Genomic DNA, 24417 nt, shown 5'->3' on the forward strand with positions numbered 1-24417 from the left:
CAGATAGAGCAGTTCTTAGAACCAAATCTGGATATCTTCCTAAGGTGTTCTCCAAGTTCCACCTTAAGAAAGAAATTGTAGTTCTGGCTTTCCAAGGGCCGGACCTTTCTACGGGAGATGCATCACTGGACGTAGTCCGTGCTTTAAGGATCTACGTGGATCGTACCAGTGCTATCAGAAATACAGACACTCTGTGACAAGCAGACACTGGCGAGGTTGCTTCGGATGACTATTTCAGAAGCATATTCTCAAGCTGATCTCCCTATTCCGGCTAATGTCTCTTCTCACTCTACTCGTAAGGTAGGTCCTTCATGGGCAGCACAATGGGGTGCCTCAGCTGAACAGCTATGTAAGGCAGCCACATGGTCTTCCATTAACACATTCATTAGACATTATGCCTCTGATACCTTTGCCTCTCAGGATGCTGCATTCGGGCAAAGGATCCTCCTGTCCAATCAGGAGCATCCTCTACACTGATATTGCTTTGGGACATCCCAATGTTATCCTGTGGATAAACTGTGGATCCTTCAGGAGAAATAAGTAGTTATGGTAGACTTACCGTCGATAACTGTATTTCTCCGAAGTCCACAGTATCCACAAGGATTCCACCCTGAAGCACCTGATTTGAGGATCTTTACATTTACTAACCTCTTCCTTCTTATGTGGAAGGGTGTATATGTGGTGTTCTCACCTGATTAGGTCTCTCTATGATGCTCCTGCCTTGAGCTTTGGAAAATAACTGAATTGCCTGAACCAGGTGGCGGGGATACAGGAGACTGGCCCGTTGCATTCTGGGAGGCCGAAAGCTTTTGATTGGTGCCATTCCGCTGACGCTACCTCATATCCCAGTGTTATCCAGTGGATACTGTAGACTTCGGAGAAATAGAGTTATCGACGGTACGTCTACGATAACCACTTATTGTTTGTTTAAGCCAGAGTGCCATAAAAAAGAAAGTGATATAGCAGTGTATTTTTAAAGAGCGTTATAAATATATGCTAACACATATTCAGACCTATGCAGAGAACCAGCTGCATAGCAATGTAAATGCACTATATGAATACTAAACTATGTCATGGGTCATAATTTTTGGGGCTACACTCACTATGCTTTCAGTATAACTGAGATTTAGTTGAAAACATGCACACTGATATCACTGTCTTAATGATCTTGCTGATGTGTAATTACTGTAGTTATGAGTTAGTTGAAGCCACACAGTCCCCTTCCTATATATGTATAGGCAAAAGGTGTACCTAAATAGTCTGATAATTTCAGTTATTTTGAAATGAACTTTATCCCTCCTTGGTGCACATAACTTATAAGATTACCCTATACCACTGATGCAACTTTCACCCCTACTAGTATATAATTACATAGTTTAGTGCATGCTGATATACTAATTTACTCCTGCAATAGTTTTCAGGAGACGAACAATGCCTGGCATGGCGGCTGTCTGGCTCTGGCCGAGTTGGGCAGAAGAGGTCTATTGCTTCCCTCTCGACTTCCTGATGGTAAGTGGCTTGTTTGATATGTATTTATTTAATTTTGTGGAATCATTAAGCCTAAAATTGTATTATATAGTGGTGTATGCAGTTTGTTCGTGGTGTGAGATGCAGCTTGTTTTAAAGCTGTTCTTGCTTCTTTGAGTATGTTTCCAAATGTTGCAGAGACCTTTGCAGGGTTGAGACTTGGGTATCATACTGTAATATTACATGGCTGCATAGTTCGCTCTGTGCATCTTGTGGAATGGTCCCAGAACCACAAGAGTATGGGCACAAATAGAGGCGTAAGGTCTGGGGGTGGTGTCGGCATCTTCTGGTTTGTACAAACTCTTAGCCCAAAAACATCAACAGTATCCGAAAAGCTCCCATTACCTGGCAATTTGGGATTGTGCTAATAACCTATTTGCACTGTCCCCCAATTCTCTTCAGTTACACTGTTCTTCAGTAATACAGAATTTGCACCAACTCAGCTGGTTGGCATTTAGTATATAACAGCTTTAACGCAAGATGCAGTATTTCCTCCTTTTTTAGATGTCCAGTCTAAATTTGAAATCCCAAGCAAGAATTTATTTTTGTATTTCCATATTAGACAATTCCACAACAAAACCAAAGTACACCATAATTCCTTAAGTGCCATAGAAGCCTCCATTGAGGGACTAACCTCCTCCCTATCTTTCAAATGACCATGATACCCTCAAACTTCTACGGGGATCTGATTTGCGCAAGATGCTAGAGAATAAATATTGGCCAATCTGTGTCAGAATAAAGGAAAATGATGGTATTATGTACCCAACAAGACTTGTCTAGATACACCCAGACTCTCCTGTTTGTTGCTGGAGGGCTGCTGTCACTAGGCTAGTTCCTCTATATTTGGTGGGATTCCTCAAAACTCTAGTAATTCAAGTGTGACAAATTGTAATGTGTTCTAATTATATGGCTTCTGGTGTTACATTTAATGTTGCAGTGTTCTCCTTAGAAAATGTTGCCAGTCAGGTGGCCATCATACAAAATATATATATATATATATATATATATATATATATATATATATATATTTGGGCATGTTGGCTGGTGTGTACCAGTGATATATTGCTTCAGCCCTGCAGTACAGCCAATGGCTGTTATATCTGCAGGTATATCAGTGCATCGTGCTGTGTGTACGTAAACTTGCTGCGGCCGATGTAAAGGACCAACATGTTTGAAGGGCCGATATGTAAGTGTGTAAGTTACCTTGATCACTCAGTCACACGACAGCTGGTCCACCAGCATGTGTCAGGTATGTACCTAGCCTTGTGGGGGATTTCTGTTGGGCGCGAGATAAAAAGGTGTACACACGTAATTTTCTAAGAATGACCCATATATTGCGCAATTGCTTTATGGACACAAATAATGGTTTAAACAGCGCCCAGATACTGCCCAATTTGTGTTTTTTATTCTTTTTTGGACTTTTTCTTTCCATGCCGTACCCAGATACTGCCCCACTTGCAAGGCTACAGTAACAACGTGGCCGCTGAAATGCAGACAGTGGACGCAGAGGGACCACCACTCTTAACTTTTCACAGATGACTGTTCTATTCCTGGCACCTCCAGCAACTACGCCCTTGCTTTTATACAGGGGGAGGGATCTTCTTTGCCCTCCAGTCTGACGCTGCCTGGCACTGTGAATTGGCCAAAAGTCACTGTGCAATTATTTTTCTATATGTTAATCAGCATAGAGAGGCAGGGGTCAGTGCAGCGTGACTGTCTGCTACGTCACAATGCCGCCAATAGGGGATTTTTGCTGGGTTGAATTCCCAACAAATAAAGCGTGTGGAGAACATTGTCCTAGCAAATCTCCAAGTACTTTTACACTGGCAGCCTCAACAGTGCTCATTGGTATCGGCACATGCACAGCCTCAAGCTACTGCAGGTGCAAGAGATCCACCAGAAACAGGCTTCCCTCCCCCCACATGGAGCTTTGATATACTCCCACAAGTCAGGATGGCTACAGGTGATCACATTGTCATTGCCCAGTTCACGCCCCGTAAAGCCCTATTTCACTGAAAGACAGATCTGGCCAAGTTATGTCCAACTCCAAATAGGATGGACATATGCAGAAATGCGTACATTTGCCTCTATGAGGGGCAGATGTATTAAGCCTGGAGACGGCATAAGGAAGTGATAAACGAGTGATAAATGCAAGGTGATAAACGCACCAGCCAATCAGCTCCTAACTGTTCATTTACATATTGAAGCTAATTGGCAGGTGCGTTTATCACCCTGCACTTATCACTGGTATATCACTTCCTTATGCCTTCTCCAGGTTAATACATCTGCCCCTGAAAGTGCTGTTTGCAACTCACTGCTAATGTCCGTGCTCAGCCTTTCATCCGAATCAGGCCCATAATCTTTGCCGCAACCCAGGACAACAGCCAACTTCCCCTTGATGCAATCAATACTCAGCAGAATTTGGCATACACAATGTGTGGAGTATATGGCTAGCATCATTGGGGGTAATTCCGACCCGTTCGCACGCAGCGGTTTGTCGTTGCGGTGCGAACGGGTCTGGAATGCGCATGCGCAGCGGCCGCACTGCGCACGCGCATCGTTACCCCGGCGACAGGGGTCGCCGGGTTACATCGCGCTATACGAAAAAAGCGGTCGCAGAGCCGACTGCAAGAAGATTGACAGAAGACATACCTGGGCGGATCCGGACCGTTTGCGGACATTTTTGGGGAGTGGACAAGAAAACGCAGGCGTGTCCAGGAGAACGAAGGGCGGATGTCTGACGTCAAAGCCGGCTCCAGCATCGCAGGGATCGTCGCACAGGGTACTTATGTCCAGGACTAGTCAACTTTTGCTTGAAATTTTTTTAGCTTAGCAGGGCTGCACAAGCGATCGCAGTCCTGCTAAGGTAAAATACACTCCCCCATAGGTGTGTACTAGTTGATCGCAGCAGCAGCAAAAAGTTGCTGGCTGCGATCAACTCGGAATGACCACCATTGTGTGGTGTACATAGCGAAAATCATTAAAAACTTTCATTAAAACTTGGAACATGCTACAACAGCGGGTGGTCTTCAGTTTACCGGCTGTCGGGATCCCGACGCACAGTATACCGGCACCGGAATCCCGACACCCGGCATACCGACACTTTTTCTCCCTCTTGGGGGTCTACGTCCCCCCTGGAGGGAGAATAGATAGCGTGGCGCGCCACCATGCTTGCAATGTGGCGAGCGCAGCGAGCCCGCAAGGGGCTCATTTGCGCTCACCCAGCTGTCGGTATGCCGGTGGTCGGGATTCCGGCGCCGGTATGCTAGTCGCCGGGAGCCCGGCCGCCGGCATACCCTACTACACCCACAACACCTGCTTGCCTTTCATGTAATTCTAATCACTCCTTTCCATAACCGTGCCTCTGAATGTTTTATCCCTCACTCCTTTTCAGTCTCCCATCCACCTTATGCCTAACTAACTATACAGAGATCAGGGCAATATTGAATGTTACCAATGACAATACTGTATATGTACCTTATATTATTCTGGACCCTAATTAACAATTGTATAAAGGAGAAAAAATAGTTATTATGCAAAGTAACTTAGTGATTATGATGTGTTTCATTAACAAGTTTACTTGCAATTAAAACCTCTTACATTGTGACTTTCATTACTGCCAGCATGTCATTTGTATTATATTGGCTAGGAATAGTACAGTAGTGGCACATATTGGTTAGGAATAGTACAGTAGTGTCACATATTGGTTAGGAATAGTACAGTAGTGGCACATATTGGCTAGGAATAGTACAGTAGTGGCACATATTGGTTAGGAATAGTACAGTAGTGTCACATATTGGTTAGGAATAGTACAGTAGTGGCACATATTGGCTAGGAATAGTACAGTAGTGGCACATATTGGCTAGGAATAGTACAGTAGTGGCACATATTGGCTAGGAATAGTACAGTAGTGGCACATATTGGCTAGGAATAGTACAGTAGTGGCACATACTGTATTTGCTAGCAGTAGTACATCTAGTGGCACATTTTGGCTAGGAATAGTATAGTAGTGGCATCTTTATGAAGGGTTTCAGCAAGGTGCTTTTTTTGAAGAAACCTATTTGAGGGTAGCCACACGACTTTCAAGTGTGAACATGTACTTTTGAGTTGTAGGATTATGGGGTCTGTTCAGTTCTAGTCGGAAAGACGTCGGTTTCTGACAATTTTAGGTCGAATGGGGCTGCTGTTTTTTCCGACATGTCGGCAATTCTGACTTGTCGGAGAACATGTGGATCGGCGGATTAGCCGCGTATCCACGTGTTTTGTCGGATTTGCGTCCAAATCAGACATCTTTTACTCACGTTTTCAACAATGTCAATCCGACTTTAAAAAAAGTGAGATTGACATTGTCTGAAACGGGCAAAACCTGTTTGATTTGGCCTCAAATTGAATACTGAACTGTCGGATCCTTTCCATCGGAAAGGATACAACATCAATTAAATAGACCCCTACGTCAGGATGGGTGCTAAGAGTAATTGAGGGTGTCCATACTGAGTGGAATGCTGAATATGGTTGAATGTTCATTACTGGTTTTTCTTTCACCTACTTTGTGTGTTGTAAGTTATAATACTGTTGTCTAAAGTCACAATGTGAATGATGGGAATATGATGAACTGAACCGCTGCCACTTATATTTTTACCTAGGCTGAAAGGGCACCACGTCTTGTATCATATCTGTTAGTTTAACACCCCTTTCCCCCAACGCCACCTTTATTTATTTACTTTTTCAACAGATTTACACAAGCATTTTCTTTAGTGTACAGTTTTAGAGCCTATAATAAATTCAGTATGTGTTCAAGATAGCAAGTATTGATATAATAGATTTTAGTTTCCACTACTGCTTATACGGGATGTCCTCCATTTTGAAGTGGGTATGGAATGAGCAACTTGTAACCAGATCACTGCAGTAAAACCTGTATTGTGACCTGGAAGTGTTATGATGTGAGGACAGGAATGGATGCAAGCGAGAAGCCATACACTTAGGGCTGTATTCAATTAGCCTTGTTAATTTATAGCGTGAGGAAAAGGGTGGTCACCTCAGGCTGTTATGTATCAGGCTATTCAATTACAGCCCTTAGCCATAATTTTAGCGCATGATGACAAACGCGCGTTAAGCCGTAGGTTCACTCTAAGTACCATAAGATATGGGTTAACGCATTTAGGGCACCCGTGATAAGAGCACTTACCGCAGATTACTGTTGGAGTCTACCTCAGACTCGAACAGAAATCCATGTTATGTGCAATTTACAGGCTGTAATTGAATAGCCCCGGCCGACCAATTAGCCCGCAGTTAATTACAGCGGCTAATTGAATCTAGGCCTTAGTGTTAGATAGTGGAAGGAGCAGGGTCTTCCAACAGCACAGAGTAATGATATACTCCTGTTACATTGACACTGGTTGGAAGATAATTGCTTTATCTTTTCAGTAAAACATAATTCATACATCTGGCTTGTGTAATATATTGTTTGTTTCTAATTCTATACCTGGAATTGACAGTACTATAGGATATTTCGTAAGATTGGTGAAAAGGTTTAGGTGGGATGTGCAGAGGGCATTGCCACCACTATACAAAACCATTATTCCCTTAGAGATGAGTGGGTTCGGTTTTACTCGGATTTACTCGGTTCTCAAAACGGCATCACGGATGTCGCGTGTTTTGGATAGCTAATAGGAAAAAAACTGATAAAACCGAACTGGCGTTAATTCTGGTGTTAAATCCGAACGTGCTCATCTCTAGATTCCCTTCATTGTAATAAAGTGTGGGTGGTGGGGTGTTACTACAATGACACAATTCAGAGTAATTTGTGAAATTCAGCCATCTGGACTGCCCACTTTACTCAGGAAGTGAGCGGCATGTGGCCATCTGGCTTACTCTCCCCTGGTTTATTGTCCACCTTAAATTTGGGAATCTCCTGGACTTTCTCGGAGAGTAGGTAAAGTTTGTTTCAAATACAGTATGTCCTGTGTGGGTTTTCAAGTAAAGGATTAATAAGTCACAGAATATTCTGTTATCCCCTTTTTCCTAAATTAACATGTTCTTGTAGTTTGGAGATTTTTCAAATGCAAGTAGGAATAGAGTATAGCAGGTGATTTCGATGGCTGAAAGGGCTTGTTAGGCAACCAACATCCACACCATGACTGAGCACTACTCACCTCCAAAAGCTTATAAGTGGTTTTGCTTGGAGATAAATTAAAGAAGAGTGAAAGTATTGGTTTTAACTTTTTTTTTTCATCTATGTGGGAGGGAGATTTCTTAAGGGAAAAAAATGAATATACAGGTTGTGTATCCCTTATCCAAAATGCTTGGGACCAGAAGTATTTTGTATATCTGATTTTTCCGTATTTTGGAATAATTGCATACCATAATGAGATATCATGGCGATGGGACCCAAGTCTAAGCACAGAATGCAATTATGTTTCATATACACCTTATACACACAGCCTGAAGGTCATTTAATACAATATTTTTAATAACTTTGTGTATTGAACAAAGTTTGTGTACATTGAGCCATCAGAAAACAAAGGTTTCACTATTTCACGCTCACTCAGAAAAATCCGTATTACGGATTATTCCCTATTTCGGAATATTTGGATATGGGATACTCAACCTGTATAACTGATTCTGATAGCTTACTGAAAATTATGGTATCAGCATACAAGGATTTCCCAATGAAAGATACATATGCTACTATTAAATAATTTTTATTTTTGGGCTGAACCATCAGTAATGAGAAGGGAGACTGTATATTCTGTAGGAACAAGACTTGATGAATGTCAGTGTTGACAACTGGTGGTTCAGACCTCAGAATAGCTGTACCAGTGACGTGCGGTGGGGCAAGGCAGAGCCTTTCCTGTCATACTAACGTTTGTCCACAGTTTTGACTGTATAAAGTATATGAAAAATACAAATAATTTGTTTGAAATATCTTCTTTGCATTATTCTAATAATTTTTATAGCCAAAACTCTGGAGTAAAAATTCTATGGCAGGTGAGGCAGTGGCCTCACCTGTCTAACTTTTCCGCACATCTCTGATCAAAACTCACCAAATTTCCAGGAGTTTATACTGCTGCACCTGTGTATAATGCCCAGATGTACGCTTTGGCTTATATATTGCATGTAAATCTGGCTCTGGTGCTAGCCAGTGCCTCCTGAACCATTTAGCACGTCCCTGAACTGTACTACTGTGCATCATGTATGTTACTGAAACTGCATTCGTAGTATGGAATTATTATGCATTTACTGCAAAGGAAAAGCTTTTTATATTCTTGCATTTGCTGAACAGTTACATTATCTAAGCACTGTACAATAGATCTAATTTTAATATCATTTTGTGCATTGAAGCAAGAAATAACCTCAAAACTGCATTGTATTACGCATAGCTTCTTGTAAATATTCTTTTCTTGATGACCATTATTTTCTATACTCTTCCCCCCCCCCCCCCCCCCTAACTTGCAGTTCTACATGGCTTATCAGAAACATACAAAACCAAACAAAGCATTGCTTCAAATATTTAATTTTTATTGATTTTCAGTTTTGTGCTGAAAGCTAGCAGACGGTGGTGGTACATGGAAGTATTAAAATGCACATTCATTGCTACAGAAAATAGGCCATCTTTACTTTGTACAATGCATGAAGTTTACATAAAACCCTTACCCTGCAGTGCTGTTTTATACAAAAATAAATATTACCAATATAAATATAATATGTAAATCATGATCTGTATCCTGTTCAGTGGACACAGTACTTGAGTTTACTTTTATTTTTTAATTATTATTCAGCTAAATGTTAGCTTTTAATTAAATATTGCCTTCTGTCATCAATAAGTATATAACTGTACAAATGAATAATTTAAAAAACCTCATGGTGCTTGACCACTTTGAATGCAGACACGGAGGTTAAACGTCTCTCTTTCTTGGAGATATGTGTTATGAATCCATGCATTTTCTGGATGACAGAAGAAATATCAGTCTGAGTGGGGAATTGAATTAGCTTTGGTATTTTACCATGGGCTAATTGATCCTCCGGGGCTGTTTAATTAGCCCTGACTGCGGGATCAGTACGTAATCCCGCTAGACGGGATCCCGGCGGTCGAAATACTGACGACGGAATCCCGACCACACAATCCCGACAGGGGTGGCGAGCGGAACGCAGCCCCTTGCGGGCTCGCTACGCTCGGCACACTATTATATTCTCCCTCTATGGGTGTCGTGGACACCCACAGAGGGAGAATATGTCGGGATTGTGGCGGTCGGGATTCCGGCGTCGGTATTTCGACCGCCGGGATCCCGTCCAGCGGGATGTTGACCGCATCCCCTGACTGCAGTTAACGGATATTTCTTTTTGGGTCTTAGCAGACCCAAATAGAAATCCACGATAAATAGCCTGGTTTGGGGGTGCTGCATACCTGTTAACACACAGGTCCAAGAACTTATCCCAGATTCTATGTGTTAACACCCGATAAGAGGCTAATTTATCAGGCAAGAAAAGAGGGCTGTAATTGAATAGCCCTGGGCATTAACGCCCAAGGCTACCACTTTTTTTTTCTTGCTGGTAAATTACCGAGTATGATTGAATTTTCCCCTAAGGCACCCTTTGCCGTTTCCTCAGTGTGAACACTCTGCCAGAAGTGGCTGTTTTAGCTTTTTTATTTATGCTGTTTACTTTTCCTGTCTCTTTGGTGTTGGCTCTTTTCTGCCCCCTCTGTTTTGACTGGCTTCCTGTCCTTTGGGCATCAGGAAGGCTGGTTTCAACCTGCTCTAATGCAGTGCTTTGTTTTTCTGAGCTGTCATCCTCGCTCGCTCGTGCTGCCGGACCAGGGCTGTAGGTTGCCAACTGGCAAAGAGCTACGGCAGCAGATTGTTTTTGCTCATCACAGTTCTCAATTAGTGTTTTTGCATCAAAAGTTTTGGCTGTGTCCTTGGTTGGCTTGAGCAAATAGCTAAGTGAAAATAAGCCTTGGTTTGGAGACTGTGAGCCTTCACTGTTAAGCATTGTTGAGTCTTTCTTACTGGAGTCTTTGACAGATAGGTTTAGAGGCATTTCCTGCATCTCGATAAAGCCAACGGGTTGCACTGTAGAAACAATACTGTGTTTAGCACTAATTCCGATTTCCAACTCGGGTTTCTTTGAAAGATTAAGAGGAGCAACTGTAGAGTTGTCTTCGCAGCTGGACATTGCGTCATGGTCAGTAGTGAAATTACCTGCGCTGGACAAGACTTCTTCATTCCCCACACTGAAATAAAAGACGTATCACAGATTAATAATGTTATTCTTTATTATAAAAAGCTTAATGACTAGAATAAAGCTATTTGTAACCTGGAAACACCCAGCTATAAATATAAACATGGAAGTACTAAAGTACAAAAGTAAATATGGTTACAAAAACTAAATGCCTTAATCTTCTCCCTATACCTCCCTCCTTTATATCACAAAGTTTGCTGAAGAATTTCCCTTTTACAAGAAGGCATTAAAACTATTCTATCAATTATTTTCATTCTAACTGAACCTATTCTATAGTACCAACATTAATCTGTGTTCTTAGTTGATGTTCCATCATTAATGTTTGTTGAAACAATTTTTAAAACAATGAGGTCCAGAAAACTTAGTTGATGTTAATGAGAAGAGTGCACTATATTTTTAATTTACAGACTACGCCCATATCATTTATATAGCTAATCAAGAACACATGTCAGATTGACTTACCTCGGAGAATTTCCTCTGCTCAGTGATGTTTGGAAATCTGTGCTGTTTTGCATTAGCTTAAAAGTTTGGAAGTGTTGCCCTGAATTATCCACTGTTCCTGTTGTTGAGGTAGATTTGCTAGAAAGATCAAAGATTTCTTCAATGCTTTGACTGTTCTGGGTGAAGTTGGTTGGGCTTGGTCGGCCAGGGGACCCAGTAGCAGCACTGCCAGCTCGTGGACTCATTTTCACACACTCTCCTTCATTTTTATGGTTAGTGTTTTTAGCTTGACTCAGCGAGGTGTCTTTTTGACCTTCAACCTGCTTTTCCTCAGTATAGCAATGCGGTGGGCTTGGAGTCTGATAGACAAAAGGTGTATTGTCGATTGTGTGAGCAGTGTGGTCTTTGGTTAAGCTAGGATCATGTGGCATCTTCAAACCATAAGGTAAAAAGGAATGTTCTGCAGATCTGTAAAACCCATAAGGAATTGGGGGGTTTTGCTGGAATTGGTGTAGAAGTCTATAATCAAATGATGGGTTTATTGGTTTTGGTAGAGACAGTCCTGTAGTTTGGATGGGGTGTGGACGAAAGAGTCTCTGGTCTGGAGCACTGTAAACTGATAGCATTGGATTGTCACACATATATGGTGAGTAGACTGTTGTTACTCCTGGCTCAGAATAAAACGGAGCTGCATATTCTGGTATCATTGGACGGATGTAACGGGGAATTGTTGCTTTTTGGCTGATCTCTGGTGGAACCAGTCCTGTTTTCCACATGCTTTGTATACTATGGAAAGCAGATCCCACACTTTGTACTGCCTTCACAGAATCCACATGAGGCATCATTTCTGTTATGCGACTGCTCTCCATTGGCTTCAGATACCTATGTTCGCCAACAGGGATGAAAGCCGAAGGCCTTAAAATACCATCGTTGATTGCTGGTTTACGGACCGGGCTGTGTCCTGGCGGTGAAGGTAAAGCTACTTCTCTATGGTTCACTGACTTTTCTAGGTGAGATGTCACCTCCTTATTTTTAATATCTACGTTCTCTTTCAGATCGTCTTTAGTTATTTCATGCTGAGAATTTGAATCTGCTATCATGTGTCTGTTTGTGATTATAGATGTAACTTTCACAAACCCCTCAGTGTTTGGTTGCTTTGGCTCCAGAGAGTTTGACTTTGGACTCTTGACGGCCCGGTCTTGCTCTGTTACTAATGTAATGGAGTTTTTGCAAAGGCCATACTTCATGTGGTTAAATAGATGGGATTTCTCATTGCAGGTGAAAGGACACTGGAAACACTTGTATTTGAATGGTTTTCCTGGAGGTCTAGGAATGTAGTGAGGTTTTTTAGGCTTTCGCTCCTTCAGAAGAGACATCTTATGTATTTTAGTGATGAAACCACTTAGCACCTACACCTGGACTTGTATACTGTTTGTGAATAGATCCAGGTCTTCCGGCTTTTTCACCAAACTGCCTTTAAGAGTTCTGTTTAAGATACCACCGTGTCCCTCAAGCTAAACAGCAGGTTGTACAAGACCTGTAGATGACAGAAAGACAAGTCATTAGTAAACTTCTCCACATTTATTCCCTGTACACATAGAAAATAACCATTTTTATCTTGCTCGGAGATTGTGCGCTACATGTAGATTTCTCTAACAGCTCCCAGCTATATCACTGTGACTTTCCTAACCACATACTAGGACACCTCATTGTATGTTTAAGCAGGGCTGGAAAAACTGGCTCAACAAGGGTAAATACCGCAACTGCCTTGTTCTAGTCAGATGGTGATTGACAGTTCTGCATCCAAGAGCTTCTGAAATGGGCCCAAGTAAATTACTTGGATTTGGGGACACACAAAGTTCTTTTGTGCTAAAATGAGAAATTAACTCTGCTAACTTTGAGGCAACCTCCACTTATTTTTGAGGGGGAAATAAAAACCAACAGCAGGTGGCAGTATGAGAGTCTAAGAAGAACAGTCAGTCCTTCCGTGCTCAGAAATACAGGTGTATCTTCTTGAGACAAAAATGATACTGCAAGTCACTGTTTGTATGGACAGACCTTCATTTTTGTAACATAATACTTGAGGGCAGATAAAATACAACTAGCTCAAACTTTGATTACGAACAGAGTGATATATATAAAGGTATACATAGAGAGAGATGGATCTAGATATACAGTATGTATAAATATTATTATTGATATGGCACCAAAAGGGATCCGCAGCGCTGGTTAAAGAGTACATAAACAATTGAGCAAAACAAGAAAAAAAGCACTTACAGTTTGAGACAATATAGGACAAGTACAAGGTATATACAGAAAACCAGGGGTTAGGTGCCATCAAAGGGAGTATTAAGTATAAGATGGTGTAAGTAAGAGAAGGAAAGGCACATGAGGGGAGAGGTCCTGCTCTTGCGGCCTTACAGTGATAAGGTGAAGGGCTAATAGACCAGATATAGAGAGATACATAGCTAAAGTCTGTATATGTATCGATCTATGTATGGATGTGTGTATTTCTATATACAGATATTTTTTGTTAATAAATACATATTATTTATATATATATATATATATATATATATATATATATATATATATATATATATATATATATATATATATATATATGAGACAAAATACAGCGGCACTCAGGGGCTGTTGGAAAATTAAATCTTATTGGGTGTTGCATAAAAAACTTTTTTGTGTGACACTCTCAATAAGATTGAATTTTTGTCTTTTCAAGGGAGGGCACCTGGGCCATTCTACAATAAGTCAGCGTAGTGCCGGACTACCATCTTTCAGTGTGTGTGTGTGTAAAATATATATATATATATATATATATATATTTATTTTATCTCTCGATCAATGTTTTTTTTTTTTCTTATTTCCCTTTTTTTCTTCTTCTCCATTTATACCGTTTAGAGGTAGCTAAGGCAACAGAGAAGTTAATTTTATTATCTTTCCTTCTAGTTTCCTTGTGGAGTATAGATATGGCTTGTACCGGCATGTCTCTCTTTTTTCAACGATACTCAAGGCGTGAGAAAGTGGTGCAGTGCATAGTCTCATGACTATGGACTTAGGATCTGTTATGGCAAGGATTTACAAAAAAAAAAAAAAAGTGATTTCATCACTAGCTTGAAGCAGCATGATTTTAATGATGATTGTTACAAAACCTCTGACAGATAACTCTTGAAAACATAGAAACTAATTGCTTGCGAGCCGCGGGGCACCTATTTCTAAAGAAATGTCTTTATTCCATTCAAGTGGTTAGCTCATATTAGTATTATGTGAAGACTGATTAATTTTCAATACCAAAAGCTGCTGTCTATGTGCTGAACTATGAAATGAATTGTAACTTTATATATATATATATATATATATATATATATATATATATATATAGCTAATGAGATATATATATATATATATATATATATATATATATATACATACAGCATATGTGTTGGTTAATCTGTTTTCTCTAATTACACGGAACTTAAAAATGTAGTCAACCGGAATATCTCTAAATTTTGTGGAACTACAGGTTCCAGCAAACTACTGGTATGGCATGCTGAGACATGCTGAAGGTCGACCGAATGCCGGCCTCTGTTAAATAGTTTGTATATTGGGTGCCTGATCTCAGTGACAGGGCCGCCTGCTGTTAAATAAGTTTAAAACAATGGGGTTTGCAAATGCAGAGAGCTAGGGACAACAATGTATTTAGCCAGAATAGTATCATACCCAGCTCAGTAAAGGCCTTCTGCTCACTGCCCAGACATGCCTGGGTCAGTTTCTGGACTGGTCTCTGGTATACTGAAAGTGCTAGTGCTAATTACTTCCCTTTGAAAGTTACTGTTGTCACAACAAACAAGAAACCAAACTTTGTGAGGCTCATTTGTTGACACCAGCAGCCAGCATTTAGCATGTCCATACTGCAATGGACATTGCTTATTCAATTGCAACTGTCCTATTGTTTCTAGTTAAAACGTAAGTTTCTGTCTAATTCCTCTCAGTATCTGCATGTGCTATTACGCTGTATAACCCCAAAAAAACCCAAAACCTTTCTCTTTTTTTATCTTAATGGTAAAACATTACAAGGATATTCCAATTTCTATGCAGTTGTTGATAAATATTTACAAATATTTAACATTTATTTCTTCTACACGTGGTACAGTGTGCAAGAAATTCTAGGCTCGATAGTAATAATATCTATTAAAATTGTTATGTATTTCCATTTATGCAGAGTATACATGTTTATTATGTGTGCCTGTAATATCGGAGATCAGGGAAGAAAACCTATCTACTCACCAGAACTCATAGATCAATATATTTCTAGAAGTGTCAACACAAGTATCTCACAGGGTACTGAGATTACTCGCATTGGTGCCCAGTGACATCCCATAAAAAGGCACAACATGGTTAAGAAAAAAAATAAATTAGGGCATATTATAATTAAATCCTTGTGATGTGGCATTGATTGCATAACTCAAGGACATGCCACTGTCACCCAGCCTGTATGTCGCAAGAACAAGGAGTTTCAGTTTCAGGAGATACCAAAATACCAGTCTGAGGGCAAAATTGCAACTTGTTTAAAAGCACTTGTGTGTACAGTGTATATATAGATGTATAGATAAGCAAATCAGCCAATTATTTAAAATTTCACATCTTGACTATAGAACAAGCATCAAAATCAGAATTATTGTCAGATATACAAAGCCGTACTGAGGAAGTTGTAATAATATGTACAGCAGATATTCCTTTAGATCAGAGATGGGGAACCATCGGCCCTCCAGCTGTTGTTGAACTACACATCCCAGTATGGCCTGCAAAAGTTTTAGCATGGCCAAATAGCAAAACTGTAGCAAGGCATGCTGGTATGTGTAGTTCAACAGCATGGAGGGCCAAAGGTTCCCCACCCCTGCTTTAGATTCACTATATTGTCTGTAACCTAGTGATGGTCATAGTATCACACACTGTTTCCAAACTCCTAAGCATAGCACACTGACCCTATCCACAACTAGCTAGTTACCATCAGAGTACAACTATCAGCAAAGCTTCTACCTAGAGAGTAACAAAAATAATTCATGTAAATGTTTTATTGCACAAGAAAACAAGCTTCAACATATTCCAATCCTTAGTAGGAATAGCTGAAAACTGACGGCATTACTGTGTATGTAACAAGTGTTTTATACCTAGATGTGAGATGAGTTCTACGCTGTAACAGGTGCAATGCTAGAAAATTGCGCTTGCAATGTACTATTCCCATCAGTTTTATAACAGCCAATTTGACAAAGCTGCCACCCTTCTTTCTACTTTAACCTAATCATCTATAGCTAATAACTAATATTCGTTAGTAACTTTTAAGCATGTAAAAAAAAAACAAAAACAAAAAAACTTCAGGCAACAGGGTCTGGTAGAAATAGTCTGACAACTTTTTTTTTTTACGTGCTTAAAAGTTACAAACGAATAGTAGTTATTAGCTATAGATGATTAGGTATAAAAACTCTCTAAATACTGAGTGAAATATGTCTGGGCAAAGCACCTGCTAGATTATAGGAGCAGACAAAGAAATGACAGCATATATATTTCCTCATACAGTTTAAAATATGGTTGATAAAGAAGGATTTACTAAGAGGAAAGGGAAAGCTGGATTGAAGTGAAATAATGTAAAATGAAATGGTAAACTTACCAGATAGTGTAGAGAGCTCCCTGAGTGTGTCAGCTGGAGAGAGAAGTACCTGTCCTCTGACTTATTCCTAAGAAGAATGATCAGAGCTGGCTCAGTGGGAGGGATTTAAAGTACAGGAGTTGAACCCTGAGGCTGTAGAGATGCACCTGATATTATTTGTGCCCCGAGCAGCTATTCATTGTGTTTGCAACCAATATACGTGTTTCTTTCACTAGACCTACTGCACTTACATGCAGCAAACAGGCTGATTATCACCAGCTCCCCTCCTGACTGTAACAAGTGATCTGTTGGATTTATACAGACAAGAGATCTGCCCTTATGTAATATGTTAACTAAAACATATTTTTTTATTTTAAATTCTATTATAAATTATTATTATTATTATTATTATTATTATTATTATTGTCATAATAAATTGATCATTGATCCAAACACTGACTTGTGCCATAGGACATGCTGTCAGAGAAATAGACAAAATTATGTGGTTTTGAGTGGGTAGAACTGGGATGACCACAAGGAATTAGTTGTTGAGACTGTGCGGTTCTCTCACCTGTGTAGTGTGATGTACTTTAATATAATCTAATTTAAATTGTGTACACACACGGTGAGATAAATCTGTAAGATTTTGACTATACAGGTTGAGTCTCCCTTATCCAAAATGCTTGGGACCAGAGGTATTTTGGATATCGGATTTTTCCGTATTTTGGAATAATTGCATACCATAATGAGATATCATGGTGATGGGAACTAAATATAAGCACAGAATGCATTTATGTTACATATACACCTTATACACACAGCCTGAAGGTAATTTTAGCCAATATTTTTTATAACTTTGTGCATTAAACAAAGTGTGTCTACATTCACACAATTCATTTATGTTTCATATACACCTTATATACACAGTCTGGAGGTCATTTAATACAATATTTTTAATAACTTTGTGTATTAAACAAAGTTTGTGTACATTGAGCCATCAGAAAACAAAGGTTTCATTATCTCACTCTCCCTCAGAAAAGTCCGTATTTCGGAATATTCCGTATTTCGGAATATTTGGATATGGGATACTCAACCTGTATAATCAAAATCTTAAGGAAAGTTGCAGCTTGCGATACCAATTTGATCCCGATGTACACTCCCTCAGATGTACACTCCCTCTGACCTGCCTGCACAGTGTATCTAGCTTTGCGATACCGACCCCACGTCTGTATCGCAAAGCTAGATACACTGTGCAGGCAGGTCAGTCTTGACTATCTAGTGTACTATTTAGTACAAAGTATAGTCAAAATTGACACTTAGTCAAAATCGTACATAGACAAAATCGAAAGTACAGATAGTCAAAATCTGGGCTCTGGGAGAGTTCAAGGGAAATTCCATAGCAAGGATCTCACCGTGTGTGCACACCTTTAGTTCCACACAGATATGTTTTGAACTTTACTACTTAATATCTCTCCCGTAGGTCCATATTTAAACCCTTTTGCGATGTGTGACGTTTGGCTGTGCACATCAAAGTAGAATGCAGTGCCCCAACATCAACAGTATTCCTCTGTACAGGAAGAAGGTCGGAATGGTTGAGCTTCACTACCATTCCGATTATCCTGACGGCACTTAGTTTAACGGACAGCACCCGTAGATTGCAACCAGGTGTTATTTTACTGATGATTGTTGCCCTGTTGGATAAGATGTTTCTGTATGCTTATAAATTGATTAGTTGAATCAATTGTTATATTTGGCTCAGGTCCTTATGGCACTCAGCAGTTTAATGTTACATATTGATTGTACTACCACTCCCTTATTTTTAAAGTGTATCGGTCAACTACACCCAGGAGAGGCACTGTTATTAACATTCAAGAGAATCCAGCATACAGTAGTCTATAGGTCTGCCATTATATCCCTTTAATCCGAGACACCTAAGACTTACACAGGTTCTATCGCTGGCTAAATTCAAGCCTGCATTAAAGGGATATTATGGCAAGCTTTAAGCATAGAGAATCACTATAATATAGGTCACTGTACCCTAGAAAAGCAATACTCTGCTTCATAATTGATATTGGTTGTATAGACAGCAAGTATACTTCAGACACTACATACATACATACATACATACATACATACATACATACAAACAGTTATGGAATAGATAATAGGAGTCAGGAGAGTTCAGAACGGATAGCTTTTCAGCATAAAACAAGTGACAGATCAAGAGGTCACACCCTGAAACTGAAGGGTGGAAACAAAGCTTAGGAATAATTATCAAGTATTACGTGGCTGCAAGGGTAGTTGAAGCTTGGATTAAAAACCCAGCAGAGATGGTGGATATGAACAGGTGACTGTCCTGCCATTCTTTGATTAAATATTCATTATAGAGCAAGTGAAAACTGCCATTGGTCTCAATCCATATTGTAGTGTTAACCTATAGATGTATGTTTTCCTTTCCATCTCCAGTAATACATAAATTGACAGACAAGTCTGCAGAGATTGCTGATTACTTTGAGTTTGCTTTTTTCTATATGAATTTTTTTATTAGACCTTTTCAGGCTTTGGTAACACCAGCTGAGAAGATCTTTATTTTAGGGAATTCTTGAGATACACCAACATGCCATCAAGTGCAGTAATAGATCCAGCAAGAGGGGTGACTGAAATCCCCAGAGGGATAGCTGTCCACGCTGACATACTGTATAGTATTATTTAAAATGACAGATTTGATTATACGCAAATGACAGAGTTCTACTGTATGTTGCCTGCAAAGTTATTACATAGATGGGAGAACCCCTTGATATAGGTGGACATGCCGTAATATAAGTAGCTACTCGGTAGTAGGGATTACCTTAAGTAAAACGTGATAGATAAATGATAGAAGTCTAATAGAAGGTAGGGAAGAAAACAGGCTTTTTGGATTGACACCTTCTTACATGCCGTCAGTCTGAGCTACAGTATAATTCCGAATAAAGTGTTTATAATCTCACTGTGTCTATACTCGTCATGCAAGACTTGTGATGAGTGTGCAACAGAACTCCGAGGTGTAATCACTCAGATGAAGGAACAGGTGGAAGCAAATAAATGGCTAAGGAGAAAAATAAAAAGCTTTATACGTGATGAAATTCTTGCTAGCTCTATACGTGATGAAATTTATTAAGACACTTGTATTCATTACTGAACCATCAAATTTAAATTTTCCCTTAAAAAAAAAAAACATAGGAAAAATGGTTCCCCCCATCAACAAACCTATGTCTGTAGGGGAACAATGGTTCCAGAATGGTTAATAGCAAAGCACTTGACTACACTATGTAGATGGTTTCAGTCTACGTGATCAAAATCCAGTCGGCTCTAATCTGGTTAAAGTCCCTGTGCTTGGCACATTGTCGTGTGTGCAGTGATTAACCAACCACACTGCAGGAGTCTCCTGGGATCTGTTTGTTCATTGCGACACCCAAGCTATTGAATCTGTACAACTTGACATATCTGTGTGTTGGCAGACTAGGGACGGGTGTGTTCAGATCATTACTGGTGTGACCAACTATTTCTGTAGGAAGTTTACACTGATAGACAAGTATTATCCAGAGTGTTTGGTATTAAAGGGTTTCCAGATAAGGATTTTTTTTTTTTGTAATTTGGAGCACTGTCTAAAATATATTAAAACATGACACCCATCTCGTTCTTCCTCTGACTGCCCCTCCTCATGAAATTGTTTCAGTGTTTCTTAGTTATTGTTGAAGGTTATGGGGTATATTCAATAAGAGTCTGATCCATTCCGACATGCATTTGTCGGAATTAATCCGACAAGCACTATTCAATAGAGTTGCCAAATCGGACTGTCGTATTTGAGCCTAATCCAACTGTCTGATTGGCTGGCGTCCATGCAGCTGCTGTCAGCAGCTCCCTGTGTGTGAGATCACAGGGAGCTGCTGGAGGGAGCCGCACATCATGGCACTCAGCCGTGTATCCCAGTGCCGGCCGGTGAGTGCTGCAGGAGGGGGCGCCTGTGAGGTGCAGATCCGCTTCCCCGCTGCAGGACCACCGTCCTGAGGGGCTGTTTGTTCAGCGGGGCACTGCGCCTTAGCTGTTGCAGTCGCAGCATGCGGCACACCCCTAACGCTGCCTGAAGGTGATCGTCGGTGGTGAGTACAAAGCGGGGATACCGCTAGGTGGGTCCTCCGGTTCATGGTGCGGCAAAAGCGCGGGTGAGGCATACAGGTCCCTCCTGGGGAGGACCCGCTGTAGCCCCTGCGTGATACTGACTGACATTTGCTGTACTTAACATTTATGTGACACTACAGTGCATTTAGGAGACATAGCCAGTATAAATATGTACAGTAGTTCCGGCGCCATGACGGGGGCAGAGAGATATCAGAGCGGGCTCAGCTGTATTTTGGCGCCTTCCTGTGCATAAGCAGCAGTAGCCTCACACAGCTCCTTCGGTCTGTCACACGCTGGATCACTGGTACAGGGTGTTTGAGTAGGGGGAGAGCCGCTATTTGTGCACCATATTCCTCTAGGGGAATCCTAGTTAGAAACAGTTTAATTGATATATCTATATAAAAAAACACTAACCGCCTCACTGGGGCTCTGCAGCGTTGGTGTGCTGGTGTCCTCTCTAACGCCTTGTCTCCTCTCACATGCAATAGGGCAGGCTTGTTTGTAACTCAGTCTGTGTTGTATGTGTTATTGTGTGTTACTCCATAATGGTGAAACAAATATTATGCAGTGTTTGTAATGCCAGATTCTCCCCTCCCTCATCTGGCTCTTTTATCATGTGAGCAGTGTAGTCAGCCATCACAAAATGCTGACAATGTGGGGGAGAGTCACGAGCCCTCCTGGCTGGGGGCTATCAAAAATATGATGTCTGATATGTCATCTCAACTGCTAATGCCAATAAAACACAAGAACTGCAACAAGCAGTAGCAAGTCTGGCTGCCAGGGCTGATGCCCCCCATCCCTCCTGTCTACTACAGGTGTACATAAACGTGCTTTACCTGCACTCCTATCAGATACTGATGATGATATACAGGGTGATGGGGAAGATGTGGACCCCATAAGTGGGGACTTCACTCCTGCACAGGGTATTGAACCCCTCATTTTGGCTATAAGGGATGTGTTAAAGCTCCCCCTGGAGGATGCTACAAATCAGCAGTCATTTTTCCTCCCACAAGACAAACTGACAGTCACTTTTCCTGATTCCAAGGAATTAGATGATTTGTGTAAATTAGCCTGGAAAACTCCTGATAAATATCATGTGTCAAAACGATTTTTGCATACCTTTCCCTTTGCCCCTGAAGGCAGTAAGTTCTGGGAAGTATCTCCAGCTGTAGATGTCTCTGTCTCTCGCCTTTCCAAAAAGGCAGTACTCCCTGCCCCAGGATCCTTTTACGGTAAAGGACCCGGGGGAATAGAAAAATTGAGGCCACACTGAAATCTATCTACACTGCTGCAGGTGTATCTCAAAGATCAGTCATTGCAGGCTGCTGGATGACGCATGCAATTCATTCCTGGGCTACTCAAATTCAGGAGGGTCTCTTGGGGGATATGACCCTGGTTACTACAGTTATTTTCCTGAAACACATTCAGGACGCAGGAGTTGAACACCAGGAGTTCCTAGTGTCTCTAGATATCAAGGATGCCTACCTCCATATCCCAATTTGGCCTCCTCATCAGGCCTATCTGAAGTTCGCCCTGCTGAACGATCACTACCAGTTCCAGGCGTTACCCTTCGGCCTGTCTACAGCTCCGGGGGGTGTACATGAAGGTGATGGCGGAAATGATGTTTCAACTCAGAGTTCAGGGGGTCAATATAGTACCTTACCTGGATGATCTCCTGATAAAAGCGAGTTCCCGGGAGCTTCTACTGCTCCATATAGATCGCACTATCTAACTTCTGTCTCACCACTGGTGGATGCTCAATCTACAGATGTCCCACCTGGAACCGTCTCAGCGGCTCCTGTTTCTGGGTATGCTACTAGATACTGTAGCACAGAGAGTGTTCCTCCCGGTGGAAAAAACGAGAACACTCCAGGAAATGGTTCGCATGGTCTTCAGAACTGCTCGAGTGTCCATTCATCTTTGCATAATATTATTGGGAAAGATGGTGGCATCGTACGAGGCGATACAGTATGGACTGTTCCATGTCAGAACTATCCAATTGGACATCCTGAACAAGTGGTCTGGTTCCCATCTCCAGATGCACCGGATGATTCAGCTGTCACCACAGCTCTGGTGGCTACAGTCTTCCAATCTCCTGGAAGGTAGACGCTTCGGGATTCAGGATTGGGTCCTTCTCACAACGGATGCGAGTCTGAGAGGATGGGGAGCTGTCACCCAGGGGGCGCAGTTCCAGGGCAGGTGGTCTGCCCAAGAGGCCCCACTTCAGATCAACATCCAGAAACTTCGGGCTCTGATTCAGGCCCCCCTTCTGCTCAGGAATCTGGCAATCCAGGTTGTCTGACAATGCACGGCTGTGGCGTACATCAATCCACAAGGAGGAAAAGAAAGCAGGGCCTGCATGCGAGAAGTGTCAAGGATATGCCTCTGGGCGGAAAGAAATGCAAGAGCACTGTCCGCAATCTTCATTCTGGGAGTGGACAACTGGGAAGCGGACTTCCTGAGTCGCCGCGATCTCCACCAGGGGGAGTGGGGACTTCACCCTCAGGTGTTTCAAAAGCTCATCGACTGAGGGGGATGCCTACAGATCAACATGATGGCATCTCTCCTCAACAAGAAGCTTTGCTGCTATTGCTCACGAACCAGAGACCCTCAGGCGAGCACAGTGGATGTGCTGACATCGCCTTGGCCTTACCAACTGGTCTACCTATTTCCTCCGATTCCGTTGATCCCAAAGGTGCTCAAGAGGATCAGGCATCAAGGAGTGCAAGAAATCTTGATTGCCCCAGATTGGCCCCGAAGAGCATGGTACGCGGCTCTTCTGGAAATGCCCATAGAAGATCCTTGGCCTCTGCCATTAAGAAGAGATCTTCAGTAAGGACCATTCGTCTACATGGACTTATGGCGGCTTCGTTTGACGGCGTGGAAGTTGAGCGGAACATCCTAGCTCACAAAGGGCTTTCCAAAAAGGTCATTGCCACTATGGTGCAAGCCAGAAAACCTGTGACGTCAAAACACTATCATCATGTCTGGTGGAGATATGTCTCTTGGTGCGAGGAATGCACATATCCGTCTGCAGAATTCCACTTGGGAAGATTCCTTCGTTTCCTGCAGACTGGAGTGGATGAAGGCTTACATCTGGGATCCATTAAGGTCCAGATTTCAGCTCTTTCCGTCTTCTTTTAGAACTTCTTGCAAGAGGTGCTTCACATACAACCCCCTTTGTGCCGCCTACGGCACCTTGGGATTTGGATGTGGTGTTACATTTTCTGTATTCCTCCTGGTTTGAACCTCTGATGGTGGAAGACAAGTACCTCACGTGGAAGACTGTGATGTTACTGGCCCTGGCTTCTGCTAGACGTGTCTCGGAATTGGGGGCTTTATCATGTAAAAGTCCATATTTGGTCTTTTACATGGACAGAGCGGAG

At 41.5% G+C, this 24417-nt stretch overlaps 2 protein-coding genes across 2 annotated transcripts in view; one reads left to right on the forward strand and one right to left on the reverse strand.

Moving 5' to 3' along the window:
- Positions 1 to 24417, forward strand: part of TBCD (tubulin folding cofactor D) — a 707681-nt gene that overhangs the window by 187645 nt on the left and 495619 nt on the right. The window contains exon 14 of the mRNA XM_063961004.1: positions 1415 to 1509. Within this exon, the coding sequence (XP_063817074.1) occupies positions 1415 to 1509 (95 nt within the window). The remainder of the gene's footprint in view (positions 1 to 1414; positions 1510 to 24417) is intronic.
- On the reverse strand, positions 9029 to 16983 carry ZNF750 (zinc finger protein 750). Its single transcript, XM_063961002.1, has 3 exons — positions 16895 to 16983; positions 11230 to 12745; positions 9029 to 10759 (listed from the first exon to the last, which is right to left on the reverse strand). Exons 2-3 carry the CDS (start codon positions 12582 to 12584, stop codon positions 10108 to 10110), a joined length of 2007 nt encoding a protein of 668 aa, XP_063817072.1. The 5' UTR covers positions 12585 to 12745; positions 16895 to 16983; the 3' UTR covers positions 9029 to 10107.

Source organism: Pseudophryne corroboree, chromosome 3 (assembly GCF_028390025.1).
Source record: "Pseudophryne corroboree isolate aPseCor3 chromosome 3, aPseCor3.hap2, whole genome shotgun sequence".
Taxonomy (NCBI): Eukaryota; Metazoa; Chordata; class Amphibia; order Anura; family Myobatrachidae; genus Pseudophryne; species Pseudophryne corroboree.